This window comes from Pezoporus wallicus, unplaced genomic scaffold (genome assembly GCF_028554395.1).
Source record: "Pezoporus wallicus isolate ANWC-B61680 ecotype Strahan unplaced genomic scaffold, APGP_CSIRO_Pwel_v1 contig_8827, whole genome shotgun sequence".
NCBI lineage: Eukaryota > Metazoa > Chordata > Aves > Psittaciformes > Psittacidae > Pezoporus > Pezoporus wallicus.
This window is the reverse complement of record NW_026639709.1, coordinates 350,544-366,418: the sequence shown is the minus strand read 5'-3', so window position 1 is coordinate 366,418 and position 15,875 is coordinate 350,544. Positions and strand designations below refer to the sequence as shown.

Genomic DNA, 15,875 nt, shown 5'->3' with positions numbered 1-15,875 from the left:
CCAGCTTTGGATAGGCTGCAATGCATCACCAGCCCCTCACAAGGACAGAAGATTCTTGCTTTATATCATAAATAAATTCTCTTCCATCAAGAGAGCACAGAAACGAATCCAGGGCAAATCACTATTCCAAAAATGTCAACCTCTTCCCATCAGCACCTCCTCCTGTGGTGTTTGGATGCTCTCTCCAGCTCTCTCAGGGACAGTATCCTGTGTACAGCTGCTGGCAGACCTGAGGCAAGTGCTGCTGTTTCCTCATCATCTACAACGCATAAATTACTACTCCTTCTTTCTTCTAAACATGCAGTTCAATGCAGCAGGGAGGAAGTTTCTTACTATGAATGGATTTCTCAATCTCACTAACACTTACAGCCTGTGAATCATCATTAAGGCTGCAACATCCAGAGCGTGCTCCTGACAGCAGGATGACACCGGCATTTCTCCCTGGTTTCTAGTGCCTCGGCAAACAGCTCAAGGATGACCCACAGACACACTGTGTTACTGGAATACATGACAAGCTTGTTTGTTATGGAAGGCAAAATAATGTTCATCACACATGAAACAAGGACTTATTGGTGCAGTATAGCCACTGCACCAATGTGGTGGGTTAAACAGTTGTCTGCTGCTTTATCCCACCACTGAGAGCAGCAGCCTCCAAGCCCCAGTTCTTGCTGTGGCATCTTCCAACACCACTCGTGAATGAAGGAGACTATAAACAACCTGTGTGGTGTATGAGGCAGGTAGAGAAGGGGAAGTACACTGCTGAATGTGTATGTCTCATCTAACACTATCAGCCAACAAGCAACAACTATAACCTGCTCCCCTGAGACTTGGTGGATGCAGAGCGGCAGGGAATACATGTGACAGGCTGACAGCTGGGCTGGTTCAACCTCGAGAAGAGAAGGCTCCTGAAGGGGAGACATTAGAGCAGCTCCAGTGCCTAAAGGGGCTCCAGGAAGCCTGGAGAGGGGCTTGGGACAAGGGCCTGTAGGGACAGGCCAAGGGGAATGGCTTTAACCTGCCAGAGGGGAGACTGAGATGAGCTCTTAGGCAGAAGCTCTTCCCTGTGAGGGTGCTGAGGCGCTGGCACAGGGTGCCCAGAGAAGCTGTGGCTGCCCCATCCCTGGCAGTGTTCAAGGGCAGGTTGGACACAGGGGCTTGGAGCAAGCTGCTCTAGTGGAAGGTGTCCCTGCCCGTGGCAGGGGGTTGGAGGTGGGTGAGCTTTAAGGTCCCTTTGAACACAAACTGTTCCATGGTTCTAGGACACTGCAGCTCTTCTAAGCCTTCACCTTTGGTGTCTGCTTTTTCATTATGTCTAATACATTTGATCTTTCCCCTCACCAAACTGCAGATTTTTTTAATAACACATTAGTAGTGATTTATGAAAAGCAACAGTGAAACCCGTTATTTCATTTCACTGTGCCATTAGATATCTGTAGGCAGCTGCAAACTCAAAAACACCCCAAACAACCCAAGTCCTCAGATATTCATATTGTAAGACAGTCTTTACAACAGGACCTGGAAGCCCCAAAGGAATCCGGAAAGTTACGGAACACAGCAAACAACAACCTAAACCTCCAAGAGCCGCTGGCTACGCCTCCCCAGGCCATGCCACACAGGAAGCATCCATCCCTCCTTTGCCTGCTGCTTCCGCGGCCCGGAGAAGAGCCCCTCCAAAGCCTCCCCATGGTGCCGGACTGCTGAGTTTCTGGACTGAATGAACCGGTCCCGGTCCTCTGGGGAGAGCGGGTGAAGGCTCCCCCCTGCTGCTGAGGCCCAGCGACACCGGGACGGAGCTTCCCAGTGCACACCGCCCGCTCCAAGCCCTCCTCTCCTCAGCCCCAGGCCGGGTGTCGCCAGGCGAGGCCCCGACCCCCGCAGCGACCCACCGCCATGCCCACAGCCCGCGGCCGCCCCCCTGCCCCTCGCCCCGGCCCGCCGCGGGCCCTCACCAGCTCCTTGGGCGGCTTCTCGGGGGTCTTCCCGAACAGCCCCATAGCGGCCGAGCGCCTCAGCACCCTCACAGGGAAGAGCTTCTGTCTTAACTCTAACCTGAACTTCCCCTGTTTCAGTTTGAACCCATCACCCATCACCTATCGCTTCAGTCCCTGATGAAGGATCCTTATACACAAAATCAAGTCATACACGGGGTGACTCAAACCACACTCTTGCGTGTTCTTGCCAGCCCAGGGAACACTCACAGGACACCTGAGGAGAGACATCTCCTGCCTGTCTTCAGCAGCCAGTGCTGTTTGAGGGCCCCAGCAGCAGGGCCTGGCTCACCTCCACCCTCCGCCATCCTCTCTGCAGCACAGGGTGGGTAACCTGGCAAAAACTAAGGGACAGCTTGGAGCCACCCCGCTGGGCACTGCGTCTCCTCACGCCCCAGTGCACAAGCTCAGATGCAGAGGACTGGAAGTAAATCACTGATGCACAGAAACAGTGCGGCTTAGGAGGAAAAAGGTGCTGTTAGCTTAGTGTAATGCCTTACAATTATAGTTACCCTCATTATTTAATTCCCAAAGAAAGGTTATATCATATCATATCATATTATTATATCCCAGAGAAAAGTTATAAAAGTGTACAGTTCAACTTGGTCTTTTTTCCTTCTAAAACCCAATACAAAGATCTAAGTACACTTTGGCCAGGAGAGCTCTCGCTTTGGACTGGGAAGCAGCAGTGGCAAAAACAGTGTAGCAAGACAGTAACTGTTGAAATTGAGACTGGCAAAGACCTTCAGAGATGCTCTAATTCCACCCTCTCTCAGTATCAGCGCAAGACACCCGTGGCCCGCAGTAAACCCACTGCAATAACCTGACATCAGTAGTTTGACATTTTCTGTTTACAGCTGGTCACCAGCTTGCATGCACAAGATGTCGGAGGATAAGCCATGACTTCAAGAATGTTTAGCTTCTCGGTTAAGACACTTCACAAACACCACCCCAGCCCAGCCCCGCAAGGCAAAACAAGTGAGCAGAACTGCTGACCCTGTTAGAGGCACAGCCTTTGATCTGTTCTCTGGGTTGTAAACTGTCAACACATTGGGTAAGGGCTGCCTGAGATCCTGCACTCCATAGAAAACAATCCTGCTTGGATGTGTCTGCTGCTACTGACACAAGAGCTCCATAAAGTAAATACATCCAACTGCTTTTTCTTGCCTGCTGGGACTACCAATGCACTCCAGCAGCTGCTGTAGAGTTTGAAACAGATGCAGCGCCAGGAACTGGATCACAACAATTTATATAACGCAGGCTAATGGACACGAGGGGACTGAGCCTTCAGTCACAGCTATCTGCTGGTCATAATCACCTGCTCATATGGATGTCCCCTCTGCGCCTCTCCTGCTAATTAAATAGCAGTTTGTTTCGTTCATCAAAGCAATTGGACTGGCAGAGTAACTGAGGTCATTAAAACAAGTCTTCAGCTGAAACAGGGGTGCACAGTGGTTTGCAAATGAGGCTGAACCCGTGCATGGAGTGGAGCTGTATATAAGGAGGTCAGTGTTCAGCAGCAGAGTGCATTCCACAAGCACGCAGTGCCCAAGTACATCAACTACAGCTTGATTTATAATCAGTAAAGCTCTCCTCCATCTCCACTGTCAAGAAGTTCAGCGCCTCAGTTCAGTGCAGGTTTCAAGACAGCCCTTCAACAGTGTGGATTTCAACCCCTAATACTTATGATAAGCACATAGGCCAAGTGCCACGGTGCTGCACAAACTGGAAGCAGAAATGATCTTTGCCCTCATTATGCCTCTCCACTGCTCTGCCACGGCTGTAATGACAGATAAAGGGCACGTACTGACAGGCCTCAACTGGAATAAAAACGGCTTTCTGGGCCACAGGAGAGTTGGTGATATTCTGCTGCTTATACCTCCCTGCTTCAGTATTGCAATAGGGAAAAGGAAAGCAGAGAGGGAAAAGCCCCCATAATTACAAACAGTTGTGCTGGTAATTACAAGAATATCCTCTTGGGAAGATGCCTGGAAGCAGGGAATATTTGTTATTTAAAAAGATAGTGCCCAGGTGCCCTGGAGAGACAAAACTGCCCAGCAGCTCTGCAAGCACCAGCTCTGTACAGGCACGGAGAGATGGATTGGAAGTGCAAATGTAAACCTGCCTTTCCATTTCCTATTAGCATCTTCATTTAATTATCCTGCTTTCATACCACTAGCAAGAGCTAGGAAAGAAATAAAACAAGGAGACAACTGAAAACACCTTTCTAGGTTAGCCTTTTCTTCTACTTACCTCATTTTTTCCCTTTCTTTTTCCAACAGCATTTCCTCTCTGGATTTTCAGCCAGATGATTTCTGAAAGCTACACCAAACACCACACTTCCATATTGAAATATAAAGAAAATAGCAGACTCTCTTTTTCTTTTATGGCATTAGTTGGAATCTGTCAATTCTTACACTTTTGTCACTGCATGACAGTACTCTGCTACTTCATGATGGTTTCCTTTGAGGCTGTAAAGGGGTAAACCTAAAGTGTTCCTAGGTATCTGCAGATGAGGGTGCTGGGGAGACATCCAGTAAAAGAAGGTCTCTGCTAAAGCAGTTTGTAATCAACTGCAAAAGCAGAGAAGCCCCTCAGTGCAGAGTACTTATGAAGGAAGTAGTAGTGAAACACCACCACCTTCTGCTTGCCCAGTGGCTAACACTGGAGCAGTGAATTCCTACACCACTAGGAGATGATTTATTAGTCACAAAAGCTGTGTTATATTTTTATTGGCTTCACAGATAAGGCCAGCAAGACATGTGTAACCGTACACACAGAATAGTTATCAAAACAATTAACATTACAAATCTCCTTTTAAAATAATTTATTTTGCTGATCTCTTTGTCAATGGTACTGGGTTTACAACATACATTATTCAACAAAGATGTGCTGAACAGACTCTAAAATAAGAAACACTTAAATTAAGCAATTGTCTCCAATTAGGATTTCCATGTCACCCACATCCTCACTTGTAAACGTTGGCTGGAATATGCTTCTGTTGTAGGCTTGATGTTTTATTTGTGCTTCCAAAACCAGCATCAAGTTTCCAGATGTTGAAAAGAAAGAAGTAACTGTACTCTAAGTATGCATTCAGTTCAACAGACAAGGCAACCAAATGATTCTGTCGTTAACGTTAGCATCAGCTATATCTTAGCTCACTGCACTAACATTGCAACTAAAAAACTTCAAACCACGGAATCTTGGAAGTGACTAACATTTAAAAGGCAAGCAGGAATACCCAGGAAGCTTACAAAGGACACGGGCACACGCAACTAAGATGGGGTATCACTCGCCAAAGGCGGCGGGTGTGTGTATGGCTGCTTGGCTTTGTAGGAAGCCCACCTGCAGACGGGGCAGCAGTGTCTCCCCCCCGCCAGCCACATCACGATGCAATTCTGGTGGAACACGTGGCCGCAGGGCAGGCCCATGAGCAAACACCCATCTGCAAAATTTTCTAGACACACCACACACTCTGTACAGTGCAACATCTCAGCGGGCCAGGCTGACCAGTCCGGCTCCATGTCACCCATGATGCTGGATGAGCCGTAGGACCTTGCTTTCCCATCATATGGCTCATGGTGACAATATTTATTGGCACACAAACAGGGCTCCACACCAGGCTCTCCCTCCTTGTGGAACGTGTTTAGCTCCTCGTCCTCCGAGACTTCCTTTTCACTACTGAAGACCTCTTTGTTTTCACTGTCAGAGTCACTTTCGCTGTCTTGAAAGGTTTCCTCATCGGAATGGACCCCGAGGCATTTAAACCTCCACATTGGTAAGTTCTTTATGTAATCGGTTGGTATCAGAGGGTGAAGCCAGAGGTCGGGGAAGGCCAACCGCTCCAGGAACAAATCTGGGTCTTCATCCCAATCCGAATCAAAGGGAAAGTGTTGAAAAGAAGCAATGGGGTGAAACAAGTAGCTGGTGTACCAGTCCCACAGGCTTGAGAGCCACTCCAGATTATTAGCATTTACTTCATCGGTGTTGTTATTGCGTCTTCTTTTCTTCTCAAAGTAATCGATTAGTAAACCGTGACCAAGGTACGTGCTGAGGAAGAGGGCTGGATGCGACGAGTAGAACATCCAGTCGGCTCTTACCCAAGAAGCCAAAGTAGTTGTGTTGGAGTACCTGAAGAGTTTTAAGCTGTACTCATAAAAGCTGTCTAAGTAGGGGAGCTGCAAAAAACCTAACACGGGCAGCCAGGAAATAATCAATAGTGAATTATACGTCCCTAAAGTGCTTATAAGAACCACAAAACGCTTTATAGTAGCTCCCTGTGTAATAAACAGGTCCATCCAAGCCATGAGATTAACCAAAACCAAGCTTAAAACAAACAAATCATTAACTTCTGGTTGTAACGAGCGCAGAAAGGAATCCATGGCACGTAAGGATATGAATTCACCGGTGTTATTTCCATACCTGTAAATCCCCTCAGGAGTCCTAAGGATGTAAGATGGTGTCTTATAGACACCAATTTCTGCCATGGAACTTTTATTGTCCCAGTTTTCCACGTTCACAAATATAAACTCTACTCTTCCAGTAAACTTTACACTGAGTGCAGAGAAGAAAGCTGGGGGCTGGTCCAGGTTGGCAAACAGGTATATTTTCACACGGTACTGGTCGCTTTTGTTCCATTCTTCCTTTAAATGCTCCCAGTTGTAAATGGTTTTGATCCTAGAAGCAGCGTGGGCTGTGATCCATTTGAAGATGTGCTCCACCTCGATTCTGCGCCCGTTGTATTCCTTCAGCATCACTTTTCCCTTGGAGGTGCTGGTTTGTGGCACTGACATGATGAGGGTGGATTTCAGCCAACCCCTCCTCCTGCAGTATCTACAAAGAAAAGAGTGGGTTAGATGACAGAGTTTCAGAACCCTGAGGCTGCAGTGCTTAAATTACTGCTGTGAATCCAAAATTGAGATGTGCTGAGGACCTGGGGATCTTCACACAGAATACTAGGAAATATGCGCACACAATATTCACAGTCCAAGTGTATTTCTTCTTATATTTGTTATCTAGCTTACAAAAATGTTGTAATGACACATATTCATAAACCAGAAAGAGAAGCAGTAGTAATTTTTATAGGCTGTTGTAGTAAACAAGGCCATACAGTCGTTCATACTTTGTAGCTGGATTTGAAAAATACTCAATCTTACTCTGCTCTTCGCTATACAGTTTTTGTATGAGAAGCTATTTTTCCTTGGCCTTCCAGCCAAGAAAATGATCACTATAGTGTAACTCAATGCCCCACAGCTCTCCTGAGCCTCAGGATAACTCTCCCAGTGCTTCCTTTCACCCTAGTTTTGCCAAGCAGCAGTGGGGTGAAGTTAACAGGACACTGGTCCATTTGCAGTTGCTTTAATGATGCTGAGAAGTGTCCACTTCCTACTGGGGCCATTCTGATGGACTCATGGAATGGTTTGGGTTGGAAGGGACCTTAAAGATCATTCAGTTCCAACCCCTGCCACGGGCAGGGACCCCTTCCACTAGAGCAGCTTGCTCCAAGCCCCTGTTTCCAACCTGGCCTTGAACACTGCCAGGGATGGGGCAGCCACAGCTTCTCTGGGCACCCTGTGTCAGCACCTCAGCACCCTCACAGGGAAGAACTTCTGCCTAAGAGCTCATCTCAGTCTCCCCTCTGGCAGGTTAAAGCCATTCCCCTTGTCTTGTCCTACAGGCCCTTGTCCGAAGGCCCTCTCCAGGTTTCCTGTAGCCCCTTTAGGCACTGGAGCTGCTCTAAGGTCTCCCCTTCAGGAGCCTTCTCTTCTCGAGGCTGAACCAGCCCAGCTCTCTCAGCCTGGCTCCATAACCATTTTGAAAGGATGCAGACGGGGAAGAGATGTGTTCAGAGAGATCACCGCAAAACCAGCACAGGAGGAAGCAGCCTCACGCTACTGGATGATTTGATCTAAAAGACCAAACACCCCTACTGGAGATGGGCTGGGGTGAACTCCAATCCATACCTAAGAGGCTCTTCAAGGCTGAACCCCGAGTCATGGTGCAGACCCCAGTAACCATGAGAAAAGCCTGATGACTCAGAAGATCCCTTCTCTCATGCCTCTTTTCTGCCAACATCACTGTGCCACTCAATTTATCTAGTTCTCCTTTTAGGAAACATCTGGGAGGCTTCAACAACCGAAACATGACACAGCCAACGGGCATGCAAGCTGTGCCTAAGAACCTGCACACTGCAGCAGGGGCCATCAGCTGCATTCATTCACCACCTTACCTACCTCCTCTCTGCTTTTGCTCAAATCAACATCTATTTAGACAATTACATCTCCCCAGTTCTAAAATGTAGTATTTTTAGAAGAAGCCGTAAGATATTACCCTACTAATAAAGGGACTGTCGCAATAAGACAAGGGGTGATGGGTTTAAACTTAAACAGGGGAAGTTCAGGTTAGATATAAGGAAGTTCTTTACTGTGAGGGTGGTGAGGCAGTGGCACAGGGTACCCAGAGAAGTGGTAAATGCTCTATTCCTGGCAGTGTTCAAGGCCAGGTTGGACAGAGCCTTGGGTGACATGGTCTGGTGTGAGGTGTTCCTGCCCATGGCAGGGGATTGGAATTGGATGATCTTAAGGTCCTTCCCAACCCAAACCATTCCATGATTCTATGTATCCTGACTGCTGTGGCATGCAGCGTTCTGCTGAATTTCAGCTGCCACCTGATGAAAACTATTCAAAAGAGTTTAATCAACAAAACATTTATTGCATTAAGGAAAAATGAGTCCATTTAAAACACAGGATTTGATGGTAACATTAAGACTAGTTAGGAGCTATGCAAAGAGAAGCACTACCAAATGTCTCAGGTGTTCAAATACCGGTGTTTTGATTAGACAAGATTATTTTGCATAAGAATTTTCTCTTGTGATTAACTTTGAGGTTTGTGCAAACATTTAGGACTGTGTAAGACCTGCATATCCATACATGCCACTGGAATTCCAGACAAAATTTCCCATCATGTGAGGCAAATGCTTGCAACAAAACGTGCAAAAACCCCTTCTTTTTACAGCAGCACAGAATGACTATTCACTCCTGTGCCTCTCCTCTTCTTCCTTGTTCAAAGTCAAACAGCAAACAGCAGTGGATCTGGCAGAGCACGCTGTGTGTCGTCAAAGGGTGTGTGCAAGTTTATATAGAAACATGCACATTTGTCAGGGAACAGGATTTGTTCCCTGAGAAACAGGCACTGTTTGGGTGGTTCATGCTCACCTGTGTTTCTCCTTTCCAGATGGCAATGTAGCAACTCTACAACTGGTACAGTTCTCTTACAAGGGCTATATATATATATATATATACAGCTTTGTCCTACGCAAGCAGAATTCTTGTCCCCAGAATTCTTGCCTGGGCTATAAGGCCAAACTCTTCTATCCCTTCCCTTCCACTGCTCTATTACACTTTACATAGTCTAATCATGCATTTCCCACATGGTGCTTTAGGACGCTGCGGGTCTATGTCTATGATACTGATAAATCACGTAATGGAGAATTCTGAACAGACTTCACTAAAGATAAACCCATGAATAAAGCCACCTTCTGTCACAGCTACTTTTACCCACAGGCAGCCCTGCTGCCAGAACACAGCTGAGCCTTAAGATATCCTTTTGATTTAAATAATCCTTTAGGAACATACCTGGGGTCGCTGGAACAGTTAAAAGTGCCGGTACGTATGCCGAATCTTGATACTTTCTTCACCATTTTCTCCCAGTGGACTTTACCCACCAGTGGGCTTCTGTCATTTGCTATGACCTGTTGCCAAAAGGAAGTAACAGTTTAGTGTCACAGTGAGCTTGCTTCCTGAAATAAAGAGCAACTTTCATGAAAACAGAGACGGAGTCACCCTTGATACAGTTCTTCCCTTCTCTCACAACACAGAGTAGGTTTGTGCAATCAGGAACCACACTGAGTATCTTTGGAGAGTGAAGCTCTAAGGCAGAAATACAGTTTCTGCAGACAGACAAAAGTGCAGCATCATTTAAAGTACCCGTTGAGACACTAAAATGAGTGGTACTTAACAAAACCTTTGGGAAAATAACAAAGCTCTCATTAACCACTTGATACGAAAGGAGGCGGATGCAGCAGGTTCCTCTTCTTTGCAGTAAAAAAGACTATTGTTTTATTAGAATTCTCCATGAAGTTACAACATACCAAAGAAATGGTGTCTCAGATTACCTGCCAACAGCCATTTCGAAGCAGTGGAAACTAGTGATTAAACTCTCAGATAACACCTAAAAACCCTGATCCCTTCCAGCTTTGCCAGTGACTCACTTGGTAACTTTACATGACTGTTCCACCAACTCCAATGTCCCATCTGCCATTCACTGTGATGTATCCCAAGGTCCAATTTGTTCTAATCTAGTGTATTAAAGTAGTATGTTAGGTTACTTCTGCAGACACAAATGACAAAGAGTAAGTATTTATCCTTTGACTTACAACTATACAGGGAAGGAAAAGAAGGAAAAGAAAGCCCTGCCTGCCTGCAGTTGACAGGTAATTTTGACTGACATGACTGATCATGCTTTATTCCATGAGCTATTCCATTTTCTATTTCAGAAATGCCTCACATGCTTCCGCAGGCTCACTGGCAACCACTTGAAATGTATTTTTATATCAAGGTTTGAATCTCCCATTTGTTAGGGATTTGTTTACCTGCCATTAAACTTCTCCTGATCATTTTCTGGGTTAACAACCTCAAATGTCAGCTTTCCTCTGGAAGTCTGGTTGTCACTGTGAGTAACAGGGCTCCATTACAGGCTGAGATGCAGACCTGCAAACTGTGTCTGGCCTTTGAGACTCAAAATATTATCTGCTTTGTGCTAAGTAGCATCCTCTCAGAAACTTAAGATTCAGAGAATTCACTAAGCGGAACATTCTCCATAGGGAAACAAACTGAAGAAACAGATTACACTGAGCCCAAAATGTTTAAATAAAACCAGAGGTGAGCAGCTGGATTAGAAGCCTTCAAGTTATTCTTAAAACACACACACCACATAGAAAAGCCTTTCTGGTTCACTAAGTGTAATCTTCAAGCATCGATACAACCAGCTGGGGAAGCCTGCTGTATTACTGAGCCTTCTTTGCATCCCCCACTGTAATTGAAGCACTTTGGATAGTTTAAACTTGTTCCTTTCAGGTGCTTCAACTAAAAAAGAAGACATTCCTACAGACTTCTTCACACCAGGATATCCTCAGAGCTACTACGATGTGAGAAATGCATCCAGCAGAGTAAGGAATCACTATGTTTTACTAGTAAGCACAGAAGTGAAACATTGATAACTAGATTCCAACTACTCAGAGACTGGTTTCTTCTGTGTGCATGTTATGACCAAGCCCAGCACAGTCCTTGGGAGTATGCTGATGGTAAGTACAGAAAGACCAATCCTGTTCAGCTGTTCCTTCTGTCCGATAGCTACAATACTCACTTTAAGTGACAAGATAGACATTTGTTGTAAATACAGTCACCAATATGTTTTACTGTGGGCTTTTTAATACCAGTTTTACTCCCTTCCTATGAAAAAGTCTTTCCCCTTGGAGAAGGTTATTTATGTTGAAGGCAAACAACAGAACCAGCAGTTGTAACTACATAGAGAGAACCCTACTATGGTTTTGCACACTGAAGCTGTGTAAAATTGCTTGGGCTAAGCCTTTTTTGTATCATTATGGCAAAAAAAAAACCAAAACCAACACAAATAAACACATCAATTTAGGCTGCTCCTTGCAGACAACACCCACTTACAATATTGGGAGTTCACCACACAGAAGCAAGGGGCTATGCTTTGGAAAGTAATCATCAACTCTGTGGATGAGGAAGTTGGAGAGAATACTTCAGGTTAAGCAATCACAGTGTAATTCAGTTCAAATTAGAGATAACCTGCAACACTTGTAACAGATTCTATTTAAGAAGTGTGGGTTTTGCTCAGCTAAGAAATTGAGCTTCAAAACCTGTGACTGAGAAGAGCAGGAATCTGAATGTGGAAGATGCCTGGAAGTTCCTTAAGTCCAAGGTGTTCAAGCTATCAGGGGTTTATATGTCAAGTCATGTACTTCTTCCTAGCAAGTGCTTCCAAGAAGATGTTAGAAACAGTTTGCAAATCTACAAGGAATGAATAAAGGTCAAAAGGAAAAGCTAGCAAAGAAAGTAAGGGAAAATGAGCAATTCAATTAGACCATACAAAGGATATTACAAGCTGCACCAAAAGGTTTTTCAGGCATGTGAATCAGAGTAGAACAGAGGGAAAAGCAGCAGGATCACCATACAATGACAACAGGGTACAAACGCCAGATCACTTTGTTTTTAAACTGAAATGAATGCTCTGACTCAGTTTTCAGTGCAGAGGAGATGGCTGCCCATGGACAGGTTAGTGCATTGATGGGAAGAGACTGTCATTTGAAGAGGGAACCAAAACTCAAACAATTTAACCTGTGTAAGTAGGTAATTTCAATCTCAGAACTGCAGTGCAATGAGCACATAAAATCACACATGAAGCTGTGAAGGTTTTGTATAAAGCCCTGTCAGACTCATTTACACTGACAGCAGAACAAGAAGTAACTGTATTTAAGAGTCCACCCATTTGATCTCAACAGTATGCAAAACTGTAGAACAGGTTTTAAAGGTGCAAAGACTTCAAGTCATGTTTTCCACCCCTTTCCAGCATGCAATTACTAAAGAGGTATCATTCCTGATTGAGAGTTAAAAATCCATCTCTTCCTGGAGAAAAAGAGCCAAGTTTCAAGAGAAACGGAAGGTAGAACCCTGCCTGTAGTTTGGAAGGGTATCATATATTGTGCCACATGGAAGATTTCCATGCAAACTGGATATAAGGTTTTATAGTGAGTAAAAAAACCAAGCTTTAAACTGAGTAAATAGTCTAAAGCAAGAAAACATCAAAATGCCAGGAAAGTACTAACAGACTTCTTAATATATCTACCTTAGAGCTCAGTTCAGCATATATTCCTATTAATGCCCTCCCTGCAGGAACTCTAAGTGTTCCAAAGCCATCTGTAGATGACATAAACTTGGGAAGCATGGCTGTGTGCGAAAGAGGATTGTAATGCACAAATCTTGTAACCCAGAGTGTCAGAAATGAAATTGAATTCAATAATGAGCAGGACACTTGGGGAGTTCATCACTTAGAAACAGCGATGGGAGGAAAAGCTGGGATCTATTAGTTGATTCAAAAGGGACTGTGAGCCTTCGCTAGTAACTGGCTGTGAAATAAGCAAAGCCCAGGATATATTATACCCAACAAAACAAACTTGGTTGATTGATCTCATATACTGGGAGCAGGCATCAGGAGCCAGTGAAACTAAAGGGTGATGTCAATTTAAGTGCAATAGGAACAAATGAGCCAGATGAATACACTGAAGCCAGACATCAGATACACCTTTCCAAGAACAGAACAGTCAGAAGGAGTTTTACACTCAGCCAATTTCTGATTTAAGACAGACAGCAAGACATTTTATAAACACATATTTCACAGTCTAGCAGAGCTGAACTCGCTCATCAAGAAGGCCCCTTGCAGCCATATGCTCTATTTCATTTTAAAGAAATAAAAGACAAAGCTCAGAGGAGAAAGTGTCTTGTATGAGATCAGCTGGGAAACAAACACCTCCTTCAGAGGAACACAAACCCTTTGAGCTTCTCTTAGTATAAGCTTTGTTCACAATCTGTAAAATAACACATGTCAGAGTGAGAGCCAAGGAAGATAACTCAATGAATCCATTAATCATCTTAATGGGCTAGGAGAATCCAACAGGATCACAGTAACCCTGCCATTTAATAACCCCACATCAAGGAGAAGATCTGCTCCCTCGCCTACATCTAACCCAGGCCAAAGGACTGGCTCTGACTGCAGGGTCCAAATTAACTTCCATTTAGGTGAATTCCTGGTGCTTTAGTGGAAGATGCTGGACAGCCCAAGTCCTCACTAAATATCCATCCACAAACCTCCTCTTAAGTCTCAGACGCGTTTCTTCATACTCCATCTGTGAATTTGTGAGGACCACACCGCAGATAAGTTATGCCACCAAGATGTGCACAGTAAAAACGAGAAGACGGGGGTTTGGAAATCTCCTTTATTTGTACATGTTCTGATTGAGTGTTCTTGTTTAGTTTCCACAAACACTTGAGAAGGCGACTTCCAGATACCACAGAGAACAACATGAAAATAGAATTCATCTAGGGACATAGAATACTGAAATTACTGAAATCCTGATTTCAATGGGCATTTGAGTAGGCAGCTTTTGCACTAAAAGAGCTCTCCTGACTTTGAATTTGATAGAACTGTCCCAAAAGAGGCCAGTCAAGAGCATAATTAACAGAATCATTTTGATCTGTATGTTAAAATAGTCATAGTTCTGACATGAAAGAAGCAAACAGACTTTTAAGAGCAAATACCCTGGAGACAGAAAGATACAAACACTTGGAAAAATAGGACAATGTCAGCAAGATACTTTCCCCTCTCTTGCCAAATCCCAAACAAAAGTGTCTTGAGGAGATGCGTCGATACTGCAGTAACTACTTCATGGCTGTCATCAATGCTGCTCCTTGATTTCCAGTTATCAGTAAGGAATAGCTGTATAAATCAGACCTTGTTCAATCTCTTTTAGACAGCTATGTAGAGATTTCCAAACAGGTCACTGTAGCTGATTTGGTGTCAGTATGGTTTGAGGCTCACTCACAACTAAATCACACAGCATGAGAATGAGTCAGAGACAGACAAATGCAGAACAAACCCTTCAAGGTGTTTCAACTCTCATTATTTTCTAGTTCTAGTGAGGATACTGAGTGTCAGACACACCTGCTCAGACCAAGAACACAGTGTTGAACACTCACAAATAGTCAAAACTTGGGTTTACAGCTTAGCCACAAAGACACCAACTCCAGGTGCTCCTCAGCTCTAGGCATGAGGGCACTGTGACAGGTTTAAAATCAGTAGGAAGAACAAAAACCTATTAAATAGACACCTTTTCCTGGAGCAGTCAATCCTCACCGAGCCTCAGCAAGTCAGTCTGTGCATGCAGGAGTACACACATGTAAACTGGGTAACAATCTGTGATTCTGCCAAAGGCAGAAGTGATTTCTAACTTCTGTTATGAACTGGCCAGGTTGTACGTATGGGAGAACTGACAGTCTGGTTTGGCAGTTTCCAAACTGCCAACAGGAAGCCTGTTATTACTGTAAAGAGTCCATGCACTCACTGGAAGACTTTTAGAGATCCACAAAAGTTCAAAGTCCCTGGTCTGTTAATTAAAACTTCTGTGCTCTTCATAGAATGAGAGAATCATAGAATGATTTAGGTTGGAAAGCACCTTAAGATCATCCAGTTCCATGGGCAGGGACACCTCACGCTAGACTGTGTCACCCAAGGCTCTGCCCAACCTGGCCTTGAACACTGCCAAGGATGGAGCATTCACCAGTTCTTTGGGCAGCCTCTGCCAGTGCCTCACCACCCTCACAGTAAAGAACTTCTTCCTTATATCCCCTGTTTCAGTTTAAAACCATCACCCCTTGTCCTATCACTACAGTCCATGACGAGTCCCTCTCCAGCATCCTTGTAGGCCCCTTCAGATACTGGAAGCTTCTGTGAGGTCACCATGCAGACAGACTTCACAGAACCCTTTATAACCAACAGCTATGCTACAAACTGCCCTGCCCATACAAGAACAGAAGTATTTGGACAATCCTCCTTTAGAAATACAATTCATTTGAAATGGACTGGTGAGTTGCTTAGTAGAAGCATGGAGAAAAGCCCACTTAGTCAAGAGCATGTCAATAATCTGTATGACTGTCTGCATTTGTATTAATCCTGAGACATCTCACTCTGTTTATTATTCAGCATCATGCTGACAAAACTGGATTTCCACTCTTTCCTAGGAACTCACAA

At 44.6% G+C, this 15,875-nt stretch overlaps 1 protein-coding gene across 4 annotated transcripts in view; it reads right to left on the bottom strand.

Annotated features, from left to right (window-relative positions):
• LOC130602568 (charged multivesicular body protein 3) overlaps window positions 1-15,875 on the bottom strand; it is a 33,635-nt gene that overhangs the window by 11,554 nt on the left and 6,206 nt on the right. For 2 of the 4 annotated variants that reach the window (XM_057415524.1, XM_057415525.1), the window contains 2 exons: window positions 9,623-9,738; window positions 4,704-6,821 (listed from right to left, as the gene is read on the bottom strand). The exons of 1 other annotated variant lie outside the window; for it this stretch is intronic. In XM_057415524.1, coding sequence (XP_057271507.1) covers window positions 5,264-6,821; window positions 9,623-9,738 — 1,674 coding nt within the window. In that variant the 3' untranslated portion in view covers window positions 4,704-5,263. Of the gene's footprint in view, window positions 1-1,949; window positions 2,011-4,703; window positions 6,822-9,622; window positions 9,739-15,875 lie in introns of those variants that run through there. One more of the 4 variants, XM_057415526.1, reaches the window with a different exon arrangement.